Here is a 17,123-nt window from a genome sequence, read left to right as displayed (position 1 = left end):
ATATAAGTTATCAGCTCCTTGACAAAGAAGACTTGACTTTCTAGTTTTTGTCTCTGGTTGAAATGCATAGAATAAAACATGACGAACCTTTTCTTTCGTGTGGAGTTTGTGAAAGATTTAAACCATCGTTAAATTTTAAAACTGAAGCTGCAATGACTTGCATCACAAAATATTTAATTTCAGGCAACTGATTTTACGAGACTAATTTCGGATGCGAGACGAGTCAAGAAGTAAGATTTTATGCTCCTCCTAAAGGTGATATTGTTGGGAATCGAACCGAGATTTTTTCACCACCTACTCAACTCTCCTACACCATCTATACCACCATTTGGTTGATGTTCCTTCTTCTAAAATCATATTTAGTCACTTACTAAGGGAAAATCATGGGACAATGTTATCTCTAGCATTCTTAAAACTTTTTAAAACGATATCCTTTTAGGTTTAGGGAAAAAAAAACATATGGTGTTTAGAAAATTTTGAAGTCTCTTATGTAACATAATTTTTTTAAAATATTTTGTATTTTCTTTTTTTGCTAAATAAAAAATAACTTTATTTCGTAAGAGTTGCGGCCTGTTATTTAGTTTCTCATTTGAATGAGTAAACTTTTTATGCCTTATTACTTTTAAAGGATTTTTCATAAAAATTAAAGCTATTTTGCATTTAAATGTAATACATGATATATACATTTAACTAATGATAAATACATTTAACTAAAAAAATTATTTAAATGTTAAAATTAAAAAGCGCTTTTTATGTATACAATTACTATAAAAGAAATTATATGAAAACAAATCATGGAAGTAAATTTTAATAATGACGTCTCGCAACAGTTGCAGCTAGGAATTGATAAAAGTCAGGACAAATTTTATTTTTGAAGAAAAAAAAAAATCAGTTTTTGTCTTGTTTCTTTTAGAACCCAAAAAATAATTGCTAAAAAAAACATGATTTTGATTATTTTTTTAAACGTTATTTTTTGAAAAGCTGATATCGAAACACTTATTTATAGCTAAAGTATATTTTTAAAAAATAAAACACCCTAACTCCATAAATTGTGACGAGGAAAAACAAAACCGAACAAACAAATATGAAACCTCTAAAAGGTCAGGCACCTCTTAAATTTTGCGTACTTTTATTTCGAGGGGTACTAGGCCTCACTGAGCCCTCATACCAGTTGTTGAGCATAGAGAATCCTCACTTTAAGGATGGGATATTCAAACTCTTATGCTGAGTACATTAAAATATTTCCAGTTCGGCTAGCTACAAACCATGTTCTTACCTGATGCAAGTAGTAGATGTTGCAAAACTGAACCCAGAAAACTAAAGCTTCTCTATGTCGCTGATTTTCATTTACCCGCTAACGTTGAACACTCAAGCATGCAAACTAAATAAACCGAACAAATATTAGGTTATTCTCAAGTTAGTGCCTTAACTTTAATAGCTCAACCACATCAATTATGCTGTAAGTATTATCTCAACAATAAACACGGCTTAACTTATCAATGTACAAACTCTGATAAACCTGTCAGAATCGGGGAGTGCCAAAGCAATCTTCCAATGAAGGCTGCTAACCAAATGTTCTCAGCTGTTGCATTCAAAAAAAAACATCCATCCAAAATATGAAGAACAAGAACTAAGTATCCTAACCCATACTACAACTAAACTAACTTAACTAAGGATATCAATGCTAGCAACAACGAGATAATTACCACAAATGAACAGATACCTACACGGCTTTGAGATTCACTTGAGGACTCAGGCCGGCGAAAGAAATATTTAAATGCTGTAAGGAAGAGTACTATGATAAGCAGAAGACAAGCACGCAGTTAAGGTATAAACAGCAAGAATAATATCCACTTAGCTTCTCCTACGCTTCTTTCCACTCTTGGTCTCGCTTCCTTGTCCCTTCGATGAACTTGCCTTCTTGCCCTTTGTATCTTCTACCTTTCTTGCTGAAACATCTGAGTTCTCATTCTCTGAATCTTCTCTCTTCAATATACCGGATTTCACCTTGCCAGTACCATTGACATTGGACTTTCCACCACTTTTGGGGGGTTTTCCCTTGGAAGCAGCAGTCTTAGGGGTTTCTTGCATGGATTTTCCGCTCTTGGGGGTTTCTTGCTTAGACTTGGCAGAAAGTTTTGACGTGCTAATATCTTCATTCTTTGATTTGCTTGTCTTGGAACTATTAGTGTTCTTTGATTTGCTAGACACTTTTTGTGCTGCAGCAATAGATTTACTGCTACCACTTTTGGGAGTGCTGTCCTTAGATTTTCCACTAACTTCATCCTCGGATTTGTTAATAGTCTTGGAATCTTTGGATTTGCTGCCATCTTTGGACTTATGGCTAGACTTCATGGACGAGCCCTTTGATCTACAGGACGCTGCTGCTCCACCACTAGAAATTAAGTAAAAAAAATTAGATATCAAACAAAGGGTGGCACAGAAATTTATTTCTTGATATTCACAAACCTTCTGGAAGAAGCATCCGTCTTTCCTTTCTTAGTTGATTCACCAGCAGTTTTCCCTTTCTTCTTTGGGTGCCTGAATAGGAACATAGAACAGTACAATGTAAATAAGGCCAAATAAGGAAACAGCTAGAAAGCACACCATGTTTCCCACAGCACCAAAGAGAATCACAATATACAGAAATAAATAGAGACATCCAATTGAATACTTGATGGCAGAGGGGAACATGAAACAATATACTAACACATTCTTTTCACTTGATAAAAAAAAAATTATTACCATTTTCCAACACAGCACATATCTCAATTGCTTTACAAAGAATTCAGATGGTCATGCCCTACAATGTGGCACTTTCCATCCAGATACCAGTTAACCAAAAAACTACAAGATGAGTAGATCAGATTGTCAAAAATGTTTTCTTCTTATCAAAAGATATTAACAGTTTCTTGACTTTTTTTTAATATATTTTAGCACTCAATACAATTTATCACCAAATTTACCTAAAAATACTGTTAAAATATTAGATATGATATGATTAGATTTGATTAGATATGATTGGATTCTGTCTTATCCGTAAATAGTCTGACTGTATTAGGATTAGGTTTGGATTAGGTTTGGGCCTTACACTTAAGCCCATTAGGGTCTCTATATATTGTAACTCCTTGACACAGATCAATACACAACGTATTCTTTTACATTTAACTTGGTATCAGAGCTCTTTCGTTCTAGGAACCCTCGCTTCCTCTCAGAAACCTTGTTTTTTTTGCTTTAAAAACCTAAGCCCACTGCTTAGGAGTCCTCTTCCTTGCCGTGCGTCCTTCCGGCAAGCCTTCTAGGGCTGTAAACAGCCTCTGAGTGATTTTTCCAAACGCGTCAGCACCTCCGACGGCCACCGGAACCACCGCCCGCCGTCAGAATCACTGTTCAGGCAACCAGAGACTTTTTCCGGCGACTTTTCCGACCAAACTTCACGCGATCAGGACCTTTTCTTCCCGGCGACCAGGTCTGTGGTGGTCCGGTCAGCAACGCATCTCCCACGCGCCGTCACGCGCCACCTGTCTTCACTGCGCGTGGGCTTCACGCGCCACCTTCTGCCGGCGCGTGAGCACTATTCCGGCGGCTTTTTCCGGCCGGTCTTGGACAGAGAAGCTCGCCTTCTCCTCCCCTTTCTGGATCTGTGATTGTTTCTCTGTGGGTCTGACCTTAGACGCGTGGTTCTTCTTGATTGGATATCGTTTGCCTTCGTTTACGGCTTTTATATTTTATCTTTAAATGGCAGCAGCATCTCCTGATCTCTCGGAGGTTAACTCTCCTTCTATTGTTGCAAATATAGCTCAGTCAGACAAAGCATCATTTGGTTCAGGTTCGGACTGTGCTGCACTCCAAACCCCTCTCAGGAAGGCTTCTCCTCAGTCTCAGCCTTATACTGGTAATCTCGTTGCTTGTGTTTCTCATTCTACATCACTTGGCACTTGGATATTTGACTCCGGTGCTACCGATCATCTCTGTGGTAATAAGGAACTCTTTACATCTCTTACTTATTCTGATCATTTACCGTCTTTTACCCTTGCGGATGGAACCAAAGCCCCAGTTTGTGGGATTGGACAAGCTCGTCCGACCTCTACCTTGGCCCTGACATCTGTCTATTACATTCCTGGCATCCCTTATAACTTAATTTCTATTAGTAAGTTGATCCACTCCCTCACTTGCACCATTACTTTCTCTAACCATTCTGTTTCTGTGCAGGATCCGGGTACGGGGAAAATGATTGGAGTGGGTCGTGAGTCACGGGGGCTTTATTATCTGGATGTGCCTCGTCCTTCAGTAGCATGCTCTCTCACAGAATCTCCACAACTTATCCACAGTCGCCTTGGTCATCCAAGTCTTTCAAAGTTGCAGAAAATGGTTCCTCTTTTGTCCGGTCTTCAGTCTTTAGATTGTGTGTCATGTCAACAAGGGAAGCATACACGCTCCTCTTTTTCCAGTCGAGTCAATAAACGAGCTGATGCCCCTTTCTCTCTTGTTCATTCAGATATCTGGGGTCCAAGTCGTACCTTGTCTGTCTTAGGTTTTCGGTATTTCGTTACCTTTATTGATGATTTTTCCCGTTGCACTTGGACCTATTTAATGAAAAATCGTTCTGAGTTATTTTCCATTTATAAAAAGTTTTCTACTGAGATCCATACTCAATTCGGTTTTTCTATTCGTATTCTACGTAGTGATAATGCTAAGGAATATGTTTCTATTGATTTTTCTAATTTATTGGCCACACAAGGTACTTTACATCACACTACTTGTCCTCACACTCCACAACAAAATGGGGTGGCTGAACGTAAAAACAGACATCTCATTGAAACTGCCCGTACCCTTCTTATTCATATGCAGGTTCCTCTTCACTTCTGGGCAGATGCTGTACTCATCTCTTGTTTTCTCATCAATCGCATGCCTTCATCTGTGCTCCACAATGACATTCCTCATAATCTATTGCTTCCAGATGTTCCTCTTTATCCTCTAACTCCACATGTCTTTGGTTGTACTTGTTTTGTTCATGATCTCACTCCTGGTAAGGATAAGTTAACATCCAAAGCCTTTCAGTGTATCTTTCTTGGTTATTCTCGTCTTCAAAAGGGTTATTGTTGTTATTCTCCCGACCTTAAGCGTTACTTAGTTTCCGCTGATGTCACTTTTCTTGATCAACAACCCTTTAATTCTATCCCATCTCAGATGTCACAGGTTGATCATGTACTTCCTGTCCCTTTTCTTGACTTGTCTTTGCCAGCTGCAGGTGCTTCTATTCCAGATGAGCAACCTATTGCTTCTATACCTGAGGACCGTCCACTTCTCACCTATCAGCGTCGCAAAACTGTGCCTCCTGTCGACTCGACTCTTGCTGACTCATCGCCCACTGCTGTTGCTTCTTCCCCTCCGGATCCTTCATCAGAGACTCTTCCCATTGCTCAAAGAAAAGGTACACGTACTACTCGTAACCCTTATCCTCTTTATACCTTTTTGAGTTATGACCGTCTTTCTTCACCTCATTTCACCTTTGTTTCTAGTCTTTCTTCTATTTCTATTCCTAAGACCACAGGTGAAGCACTTTCCCATCCAGGGTGGCGCCAAGCAATGCTTGATGAGATGACTGCACTTCATTCCAATGGCACTTGGGACCTTGTTTCTGCTCCTCCAGAGAAGTCTATAGTTGGTTGTCGCTGGATTTTTACTGTGAAAGTTGGACCTGATGGCCATATTGATCGTCTCAAGGCACGTTTAGTTGCCAAGGGTTTTACTCAAATCTTTGGCCTTGATTATAGCGATACATTTTCTCCGGTCGCTAAGATGGCGTCAGTCCGCCTCTTTCTTGCCCTTGCTGCTGTTCGTCACTGGCCACTCCTTCAACTTGACATCAAAAATGCCTTTCTTCATGGTGATTTACAAGAAGAAGTTTACATGGAGCAACCACCTGGTTTTGTTGCTCAGGGGGAGTCTGGAAAGGTGTGTCGTCTTCGGAAATCCTTATATGGTCTCAAGCAGTCTCCTCGAGCATGGTTCAGTCGTTTCAGTTCTGCTGTTCAGGCGTTTGGCTTAATCCGCAGTAAAGTTGACCATTCTGTGTTTTATAGGATTACATCTCCTGATAAGTGTATCTATTTGTTAGTCTATGTTGACGACATCATTCTCACCGGAAGTGATCAAGACGGAATTCGTCAGTTAAAACAGCATTTGTTTAGTACATTTCAAACAAAGGACCTTGGGAAGTTGCGTTACTTCTTGGGAATTGAGGTGGCGCAATCAAGACAGGGCATTTCTATCTGTCAAAGGAAATATGCTTTGGATATCCTAGAAGAAACTGGTATGTTGGGGAGTAAACCAGTTGATACACCTATGGATCCTAATGTCAAGTTATTACCCGGACAGGGGGAGTCGTTATCTGATCCTGGACGTTATCGGAGGCTAATTGGGAAGCTCAATTATCTTACTGTGACTAGGCCAGATATTTCTTTCGCTGTCAGTACGGCCAGTCAGTTCCTTGATTCCCCTTGTGATTCACATTGGGATGCTGCTGTGAGGATCCTCCGATACATCAAAGGAGCACCAGGAAAAGGTTTGTTGTATTCGGATCAGGGAAATACAGAAATTTGTGGTTACTCAGATGCCGATTGGGCAGGATCACCCTCGGACAGACGCTCTACTTCTGGTTATTGTGTCTTCTTCGGAGGAAACTTAATCTCATGGAAAAGCAAGAAACAACCTATTGTTTCCCGATCTAGTGCAGAAGCTGAGTATCGTGCAATGGCAAATACTACCTGTGAGTTGATCTGGTTAAAGCAGTTGATTCAGGAGCTTCATCTTTGTGAACAGAAACAACTCATGACACTCATCTGTGATAATCAAGCTGCGCTACATATATCCTCTAATCCTGTTTTTCATGAGAGGACCAAACATATAGAGATTGATTGTCACTTCATTCGGGAAAAGATTCAGTCAGGAGAAATCAAGACAGCTTTTGTCAACTCGTCTAATCAACTAGCAGATGTTTTCACTAAAGCTCTTAGAGGTCCTCGGGTTGAATACATTTGTAACAAGCTTGGTGCTCATAATATATACGCACCAGCTTGAGGGGGAGTGTTAGAATATTAGATATGATATGATTAGATTTGATTAGATATGATTGGATTCTGTCTTATCCGTAAATAGTCTGACTGTATTCTGACTGTATTAGGATTAGGTTTGGATTAGGTTTGGGCCTTACACTTAAGCCCATTAGGGTCTCTATATATTGTAACTCCTTGACACAGATCAATACACAACGTATTCTTTTACATTTAACTAATACAAACGACAACTACATACTCTGGTTTTGCGATAGCTTTAATAATTAAGGCATTGATAGACAATTGGAATGGCTATGACATCAAAATATACAGTATGGCAACAACTATCCTGGATTAGCCAGAAACAGAAGAAAAAAAAATCGCTCAGAACTAAGCCATAAGAAAAATCATATCAAAAAATTTATTTTCAAATTCAACTTGAGGCACAGACAAATCATCATTCAGAAAATACACATTTGCAAATAAAGTATGTTGAGATTATGGGGACATGGTATCATTCATTCATACAATGCATCCAACAAATCAGTAACAAGCAGAAACAACAGCGACGACACACCAACCAGGTCAAGAACACATGCAGATATACTTTACACAAGTGGGCAACATAGCACAATATATATAACTATATATACACCAGACAAACACATGCAAAATAATATAGGATAATTTTCTAAAATTTAACCAAAAGATGTATCTATAACAAATCATATCAACAATATGCAGCACATACATATCAGTCGAAGCATCAAGACTTGCACGATCATTTCCTTCTTCCTGTCCACAGAAATAATTGCCATTAATTTAGATGTAGAGAAATTTTAATGTAAAAAAAACAAGGCAGAGACCTACCCCATCTGTATCCGAGTCAGATTCAATGACCTTCCATTTTTCCTTCCCAAGATTTAATATTTCTTCATCACCATCATCATACGAGACCTACAATAGAAAACAACTGTTGGAAGAAAATAAATAGAAGGAGTATTTGGAAAAGCTTTGGGAAAAAAAAAATACTTTTAAGATATATCTTGTTTAGAACTTTCTTTATAAGCTACTTTTTCTAGCTCATGAATAAAGCACTAAAATTGATTTTTCCATTTGTTTGGGACTTTGCTCTCTTTTTTTCCAAAAAACTTTCCCAATTTTAGGTTTGTTTTTTAATTAAAAAAGCTTAAACAAACAGGCACATAATAGTAGTACTAGTAATTTACTTTTTTGGCCATTTAAAACTATACCTTCAAGTAAGGGATTAAGCCATCTTGATTTTGTGATAAATAGTTAAAGATGCAACAATTACTATTTAAAGGGGCAAAGCAGTACAACAGAACAAAGAACACAAGTTTTTTCCAGGGATGGGAGGGAGAGGGTAGAGATATGACTTAAACTGCAGAATCACCTTGTGCTTCTTTTTGGAAGAATCAAAAGAATCAACGAAACCTTTGTAAAACCTGTAAAAGATTATGTAAGTGTCAACGCAAACAGATAATATATATTTTTATTCCACCAAAATAAAAAGGCAAACTAAGAGCATAAATAGAATATGCATGGGTGAACCCAAACCCACAAAAGAGGATACACCCTGGTTTAATTCAAAATATATACTCTCACACTATTTCACATCAAAGCTTTCTCTGGAATTTTACAGAGGGCAACTGTTGCAGTTTATGAAAAGTAATCCGGTGTAACTGTGATAAGGATAGTTCAACATACACACTGTTGAAATAAATTAAGAAAAAACACGAAATAAGCCAGGAAGGAAAATCTTGTGCTCAAACCATCAAGACCATGATAACTTCACCAAAAAGGTTTATAACAACTGTAATCCACACGTTGCAAATATAATGAAATCAAATTCCAGATTAACAGGCCTAAAAACAGGTGATCCATATATACCAAACAGCTCTTGCAAACATGTGGCAAAAAATAGAGATTAATATTGACAAGTAAACGTGAAACATCATATAGAATTCCCTGCCCCTTGTTAACAAAAATTTCCAGTGACAGCATGTCAAAAATGAAGAAATGCTAAGTACTTACTCACGATCCTTAGGCCACCAAACTTTAACCCGTAAACCAACAAGGTTTTGACCATATTCCTTGGTGTCAGACTCCTGATACAATAGCCACATAGTTAGCAATCAAGGTGAGAATAAAATGAAAATTCAGTAATTAGCAAAACATAGCCAGAACTCCATGTGATTTGAAACTATTATTAAACAATATAATACAGAACATTAACATGTAACATAAGAAAAAAATCAACCCACTAAAGACTTGAATAATCACTTGCTATTTCCTGCCCAATAATAAAGGGGGCAGAACCTAGAAGAAAGACAATATTGCACAGTAACAGCAGGAAATAGAACATAGATTTGTAATATTCCACCAAATCAGTTGTGCATTTAAAAAGAAATCCAACAGATTTGGTCCATTACAAACCAAAAAGCTACCAAAAAAAAATTTCCCCAAAGAAAAGTGCTCTAATGAATACATCATGAAATTTTCATTTTATAATATAAAAATTTAGACTCAAACAGGGTAGATACATTTTCTTTTCCTGGAGTGCGTTTCCTCTTGGCATTGGTCTTGGGAGTTTCCTCTGAATTTTCATCTTGAGTTGATTTTGTACCAGATCTTAGAGAAGACAGTATTTCCTAAATAATTAACAAAGATTCCATTAATCATTTACTGTTAGAAAAGAATAAAGCAAAACAAAACCATGTTATAATATTAACAAAAAAACAGCAAAGAAACAGGCACCATAGAAAGCACAAAAGTACCTTATTTACATCAATACCAGAAGTTTTTGCTACACTTGTTTCAGAGTTACCTTTCCCCCGCCCTGACTTTTTCTTGTCCTCTGGCAGCCTTAAAGAGGACCCACCACCAACCCTGTCATTTTCATCTAATTTCTTGACCGAGTGCTTTTTAGCATCTTTGTCACTTGCATCCCCATTTCCTTTTTTGACTGAATCTTCCACAGTAGTTTTTTTCACATCAGAGTTCTGACCAAGTGTCTTTTTCACTGACCGCCTGGCAAGTTTGGCTTCTGAATCACTTGTTCCTTCAGACTCCTTCTTTGAAACATCCTCTCCAGCCCCTTCTTTTGCAGGACCATCTTTTGTTTTTGCTCGTCCAAGTTTCTTGGAATGATTTAAGTTGTGGAGGCTCTCAGTCGGTGAAGGAGAAACAACAGCATCGGATTCAACATCTCGTGCTTTTGGTGATGAAATCTTATCATCATTCTCTTTGTCATTCTCTGAAGGTCCTGCTGCTCCAACAGAATGGTCCTCGAGAGGGGAACTGGGAACTTCCTTGATGTTACTTTCAGAATCAAGCACTTTGTGAGCTTCCTTCTCATTAGTAACAATTTGAACCAAAGAAGGTTCTGCCATTGAAGAGTGTGATTTCCTTCCTCGCCTCTTGCGGCCTTGTTTTGGCTTTTGTTCACTATTGTCAACTTTTCCAGCTTCCAAATCTTTGAGCTCCTCATGATCAGATATATTCATACCTTTGGAGTGATCAGAATAATCAGCATCTTCTTGTTTTTTAATGGGCTTGGAATCTGCTAAAGCATTTTCTTCTCCAACACATGCAACACCATTGCTCATGACCGATTTGGGAGATCTATCCCCAACATGATTATCTTGGTGAGAAGGTTCCGCTTCCCTTGCATCCTCTTTAATCCCCTGATCAAACCAGAATTAACATATTCCAGTGTTCAATTGTGAAAGATAAAATTCAGAACCAGAACAGACGAATAAAAACAAATGCACAAGAGAGGGGAACATACTTGCGTTGATGACTCCTCCAGTGACTGTTTTGCTGATTCGCTCTTATCTTCCTGAAGAAGATCAAGATGACCAAAAGAAGATCATGAAATATTTCAAATATTAACTGACAAAAGACGAAAGTAAAACTTATCAAATGCTCACTAGTAACACATACATCATTTTTCTCCAAGCTATCAGATGTATCTTGGCATATTGAAGCAAGTACGTTACTATAATCATCCACAGATATACCCAAGGTTTTCACTGCTAGCACTAAGTAGGGTTTAAGCTTGGTTGCACAACTTTCAAGAACCCTCTCCCCCAATTTCTGAGCAATTGGAAAAACTTCCTGTATCACAGTGATAAAAATATGAACACTGAAACAAGGTTCAAGTTCAAAACCACAATCTATTTAGAAGAATGAAATCAAAACTGTCAAACTCCAACCTTATTGTCTTTCTTAACACTGGCCAGGAGTGGAGAAAGTAAGTCCAGGGATATATCTTCACTTTCCTCTAGAACAAGGGTCATAATTGTTTCCATGGATGAAAAAACATTCTCTGGATGATGTTCCCTGAAAGTTTCCAATGAAGCTGGTTAGAACCACGTCCTCACAATAATTGTCAGCAACTGTCTAAAGAAATGCTTTTGTATATATATACTGAAAATATGGAAGAAAGTAATCACATAAGTTACTACATGTTTACAAGGTATTAAGCCGAAAAAACATAATAAGATAGTTCACACAGACTGTGCTGTGAAAAGATCAGATCATGTTTGAAGTAGAAACATAAATGACAAAGTATCTGAAGCCTATTACCTTATTGCTTTCAAGAAATGCTGAAACATCTCCAAAATCAGAGCATCACATTCAAGGTCCAGCATTACCACGCACGATCTGACTTTTGCAACAGTTTCAAGAATTGAGGTCCTCTTAGCATATGATCGGCTGGACTTATCATGTAGATTTTCAAACGAAGATACAGTTAATTGAAAGATCTCCTGCACGAAAAATGTCACCAGTAAATTCAACTGATGATATAAAGCACAAACACACCATTTTGGTGCCATGTTCGCGTATCAGACATGTGTACAACATAAATAATTGTGTGACATACTGATGACATGCGCCCGACATGCATCAGTACGAGTCCAACTTAAAATCATTTTTTTGGCTCAAACGCAACCCCTTAAAAAAAATTTGGGGGCGGGGGGCGGGGGTACTTGTGCATGGCTAGTTCTACTATGAAAATTTCATTTGGGAAATTTTTGGTAAAATAATAGAACTGATGCTCCATTTTTTGGGAGGGTCTTAAAAAATAGCAACTATTGGCACATATAATGAATATTTTTCTTTATATATAGGAAACAACCTCTTTGAAAAAATATAAGGGTAAAGCTACTGCAATCAACCCTCACCCTTACCCTCGCAAAGTAGGGGAGCCTTGTGCACTAAGGTTTGCCAACACAAACACGCATATATATGTTGTATCTATGTCCTACAATTTATAGAATTTGATAAGGTTGTCAAATCAAAATTCAAATCATGAATCACCAAGCTAATTTTTGAATTGTAAATCATATCAAATCATAAGATTCAAAGAGACAATGAAAAATAGCTTGAAATATATCATATAAATGATGAATAATGCTCAATGTACTAATTTTAAACTAGGAACTAGGAATTAACAAAACAACTTAGCCATGAGTCTCAAAAAACAAAATCATGAATCATGTCATAATTAAGTTACAAAAAATGATTGCATGAAACTTATGCTTCAAAAGAACAAAATCAAAGCAATGACATAGCCAAATAAGGTGCACATAGAGTGAGTGACTGATTGTGGCAAACCTCTGTTTCAGAAGAAAGAAAACAAGGCAATGGAATAGCCAAATAAAATGCCTAGAGCGAGTGAGTGAGTGAATAACTCTCTGTGACGCCCTAGTTTCAATGGAATAATCAAATAGGGTGCATTCAATAGCATTCCTGTAGTTCTTTTTTATTTAAGAACTTAAGCTTATTTGACTTAATAATTTCTTTTATGAGAATTGATGAAAGAATCATGCATGTATCGCACAATTCAGAGCCATCTTTGATTAATCACATGATACAAATCACTAACATGGCAAATAGTATCGAATTGTGCGATTCTAACAACTATGGATTTTGGTATGTCCGTGTTAGTGTCCGTGCTTCATAGAATTGAAGTCTTTTGTAAAGAGCATGATAATAGTCAGGTCCATTGAAATTGTAGTAGATAAAAATTGTGCATACCTTCATTTGATCATCATCATAAGGAGCATCAGGTGCAGTGATTCTTGTTATTTCACTGATGCAAGAGGCAACTGCAACTTTGACATCAGCATCTGAATGCCTTAAAAGTTTTTCCGAAATTAATGCTTTCAATGATGGAGAGAGTGCATTTTGCATAGAGTTCGTAGGTGATTGCTCAACCTTTGATAGGCAACTCTCAACTTGCTGCAGTGCAAAGAAAAAAAATACGAGATCACAAAAAAATGTTCAAAACTTTGATCAACCATTAAGCTCGGAGTATGTTCTGAGACTTGCAAATCTTTTATTAGAGAATAATTTTTCAGCTTCACCTCACTTCATACCCATGCTGTACTTTAAATTTTTTAGATAATAGAATGGTGAACTTGGCCTATCTTACAGTTGCCTAAATTCAGAGACATCAAACCTTAACAATTCTCCATCATCTGTGAAGCTAAAAAAGGAGCCTAGGTGAAGAAAGGAAGTTAAACAATGCTTGTCTTTCACACATCTTGGTAATGCATGAGGCTAATTTATAATATGTTAGCAAGAAACAGCAATATACAACACCAACAAAACAAGGAGGACAGCTAAAGTATATAGAGAATACAACCAGTTATGTAAACGTGAAGTTTATAACTTCTCCAAAAATGATATATTGCTCACAAAAAAAAATTCATCAGAAAAACTAGTATCACGAGCCCCAAAGATTTCTATGAACACCCCCTGATGTACCATAGCCAATAATAATCCATATTTTGCAAACATAAAATCTTTATTTAATAAGTATCCTTTTCTAAAATTGTATTTGCAAAAAGTCAAACAGTGGAATCAATACACGATAAATGTGCTGCAACAATAGTCTAATTTATAACTCATCAATCCAAAAGATATTAATATGCTATTAAATTTCCCACTTATTAAACCTGGGGAATGAACATGACTGTATCACATTTTTTCCAAGAAACTAGATACATTTTCTACAATCAAAATATTTTTATATTGAAGTTTATTGCAGAACAGACCTAATTTATAAGGGGACTAGAATGCTCTTTAGAGATAATTGACATTTTCTTGTTTTAGTTTCTCCTAAAGAATTCCTTATACTACACTTTTGTATCCTTTTAACAAAAAGAAAAATGTGGCATAAAGTTCATTTCCAACAAATGTAGTTGCATCTTAGATACCACTGGCCAGCTGTTGGAAGATAGATAATCCACAAGCATCGAGTTTTGTTTTATAAAATGGAATTCAATCAAAATGACCACATCCACCTAGTAATAAAATGTTCTAAATTAGGGATAAACAATGCAGTTCCAAAGTTATTAATCAGACTAAAAACTTAATTTCTACAGCTTGCTTCTGGAAATCAAAATGAAAGCATCTATTCCCCTCAATTGAGGAGGTCAGTGATTTTATTTTATTTTTTTGCTCTCCATTCCAAATATCTAGATTCAGAATTGAATAATAATCACATTTACATCACTCATGACTATCACAGTTTTCAAAGACAAGGAAGTGCATGGTTCTTCTACAAACATTGCCCATACCAACATGCCTTTTCCAAAGAGGTTACATAAAATGTTTACCTCTTCCTCTAATTATATACTTCTATCTATCAGTCCAACCCAATCCTGAAAGCAATCATGGGTTTTTTCTATTTAAAAGTCATTTCTTCTGTACATGATCACTAATTCTGACAATTGATAAAAACTGATCGAAGTCAGTATCAGGACCAAATTCAGTTTTCTCCACTTTCATAACATGTTTGAGACATCCCTAAGCAAACAATCAAGAAGATCGATGCTGATACAATTAACAATTAAAACCCCATTCAATTTAAGCATGCAGCGGAGAAAATAAAATATATGATTATATTGTATAAGAACTTTTATTATAACTTAACAAATGCTATAACACTTATACCATTATCGCTAGACCGATTAAGGTGATAGTAGTAACAATTAGGTATTAAACATTCCAATTACTTATCTTTTTCTACCAAAGCCTTGCGAAGACATCACAACCTAGCAATTTCATCTGCAATTTTACGATTTCTGGGCTCCACTCCACTGATTGATATAATATACATTAAACGAGGAGATAAGCTAATAGAAATGATCAAGGTATGGCAACAACAGAGACAGCAATGGCATTCACCAACATCCTAACGACCACAAAATATATCAAAGAAAATAAATGACACCGAGAAGAAACTCGAAAATCACGAGCAAAATGTTAAAATACTCATTTGATAGAAGAGAGGAAAGAGTGTGATTACATCTAAAAGTGAGAGGAGCTCCTCCACCGACGACGGAGGATCTATGAGCTTGTTACCAGCTTCAAGAAGTTGCTCTTCTAGCTCTTTATCGGCCATTGGTTATGCTGTATCAGCGTCTCTTCCTCCAGATCTTCCACAGACTCACACCATTGAAGCTCTATAATCGCTCCAATCGAAGCCGATTTAAGGCCCAACAGTGGTTTTCCGATGAAAAACAATTAGGGTTTTTTATTTCTTTCTTTTCCTCCGATACAAACCGATAATTAGGGGGGAAATAGAGAGAGAAGTAAAAGTGAGTTTTTCGGAAAATTTAGGAGACGAAAATTCCTGATAAGTGCTATCCTATCCTCCTATAATACTAGTCCAGGAATATAATACATCGCTATAGGTGTATATATCCAAAAGAAATGAAGTATATAACTATATGTAACTAAAAAATGACATTTAATTTGAGTTAAGTTAAATTTTGTGTACTTTAGTGAAAAAAAAAAACAAATCTACTTAGTTTGTGCTGTTGAAATTTAATTTAGACACTTCAAAGGATAATCTAGTTCTGCTCGGCTCGAATTCCGCGGGTTCGTGAATTTGACTTAAATTTGGGAATCCGCCTTAATTTAGGGGAAATTTTTTTAATGGACAATGCTTACATGAGATAGCATTTTAGCTAGGTTCACAGCTAAAAAAAATAAAAATATTGATTCAAATTTTGACAAGTGTATAATATAAGATAAGTTTTTTCACGTAACTAGTGCATTACTCGTGCGATGCACGGAGTAAAAAGATCAAATTGTCTATAACCGTCTTTGATTAATCTCAAAATGAAAGACTGTGACACTATTATATTAGTGTATTACTCGTGCGATGCACGGGGAGAAAAATAAATTGATTTGTCTTTCTCGTAAAAATTAACGCAAATCATAAAAATATATCACTGCATTTTATGCAATTAAGATAATTAATAGTCTTTTGAATTATCACATTTAACTTCAACTATGAAGTGTTTATTGAAAAATTAAACGTACTAACTCAAATAATATGATTAATAATTACCCATGCAAAAAATAGTGAGAACAATTAATAGGCTTAACAATTACCCCTGCTATAAATTAGTGGGAACAATTAATAGGGTTAACAATTTTAATGTAGAAAGTAGTGAGACATTTATACAGTTGTCTGCCACTAACAAATTTTAAAAAATAATGATAATTTGAATTTGAATTTTTTCTAAAAGTGGAAAAAAAAATAAGTTATTTGTAATGTTCGCACAAAGTGAAGAATGCATGAGAAATTGACATGTCATCAAACTTGCCAACAAATAGTTTTGCTTTATAATAGATATAGATATGATAAAAGTATTTCACTTCTTTAATATAATCCTTCCTAAAAAAGAAAAGTTTCTTTTCATTTTAACTTGTACTTTCTTTTGTGATTCCTTTTAACTTCCGAAGATTTTCATGCGCTTTGCGTGAAGCGAAATGCCTTTCTCATGGTTGTGTTTTTTTTTACTTAGTTTATCTTTTTTTAAAGGTAAATTTTAATATGATCGGTTGATATGAAAATTTTGTATAGAGTTTACCTATTTTTTAATTCATTTCATGATTTTTTTAGCAAAAACTAACACAATAAATGTTTTATATTAGGTGTCAATTTATTTACATGAGACATTTGTGTTAAGTTACTTTGAGGTTATTCATGATGTATATATATTTTTTTTGTAATCA

At 36.2% G+C, this 17,123-nt stretch overlaps 1 protein-coding gene across 1 annotated transcript; it reads right to left on the bottom strand.

The window, feature by feature from the left end:
• Positions 1-1,340: 1,340 nt before the first annotated feature.
• On the bottom strand, positions 1,341-15,744 carry LOC133308623 (sister chromatid cohesion protein PDS5 homolog C-like). Its single transcript, XM_061509262.1, has 14 exons — positions 15,403-15,744; positions 13,125-13,328; positions 11,670-11,851; positions 11,297-11,423; positions 11,025-11,198; positions 10,870-10,920; positions 9,857-10,765; positions 9,623-9,730; positions 9,114-9,187; positions 8,473-8,524; positions 7,929-8,015; positions 7,810-7,853; positions 2,470-2,541; positions 1,341-2,395 (listed from the first exon to the last, which is right to left on the bottom strand). Exons 1-14 carry the CDS (start codon positions 15,496-15,498, stop codon positions 1,855-1,857), a joined length of 2,721 nt encoding a protein of 906 aa, XP_061365246.1. The 5' UTR covers positions 15,499-15,744; the 3' UTR covers positions 1,341-1,854.
• Positions 15,745-17,123: the final 1,379 nt, after the last annotated feature.

This window comes from Gastrolobium bilobum, unplaced genomic scaffold, assembly GCF_033153095.1.
Source record: "Gastrolobium bilobum isolate Gb01-03AN ecotype WA unplaced genomic scaffold, APGP_CSIRO_Gbil_v1 utg814, whole genome shotgun sequence".
Classification (NCBI taxonomy): domain Eukaryota; kingdom Viridiplantae; phylum Streptophyta; class Magnoliopsida; order Fabales; family Fabaceae; genus Gastrolobium; species Gastrolobium bilobum.
Note: the sequence above shows the minus strand (reverse complement) of the source record. Positions and strands in the feature narration are given on the sequence as shown.

What these genes read in the sequence shown, in the direction of transcription:
- LOC133308623 (XM_061509262.1), bottom strand. Translation starts at nt 15,498, where the DNA reads ATGGCCGATAAAGAGCTAGAAGAGCAACTTCTTGAAGCTGGTAACAAG. An exon ending in GTGTTAAGAAAGACAATAAG is followed by an intron (nt 11,199 to 11,296) that starts GTTGGAGTTTGA and finishes ACTGTGATACAG; the next exon opens with GAAGTTTTTCCAATTGCTCA. An exon ending in CTTCCAAAAAGAAGCACAAG is followed by an intron (nt 8,016 to 8,472) that starts GTGATTCTGCAG and finishes TTTCTATTGTAG; the next exon opens with GTCTCGTATGATGATGGTGA.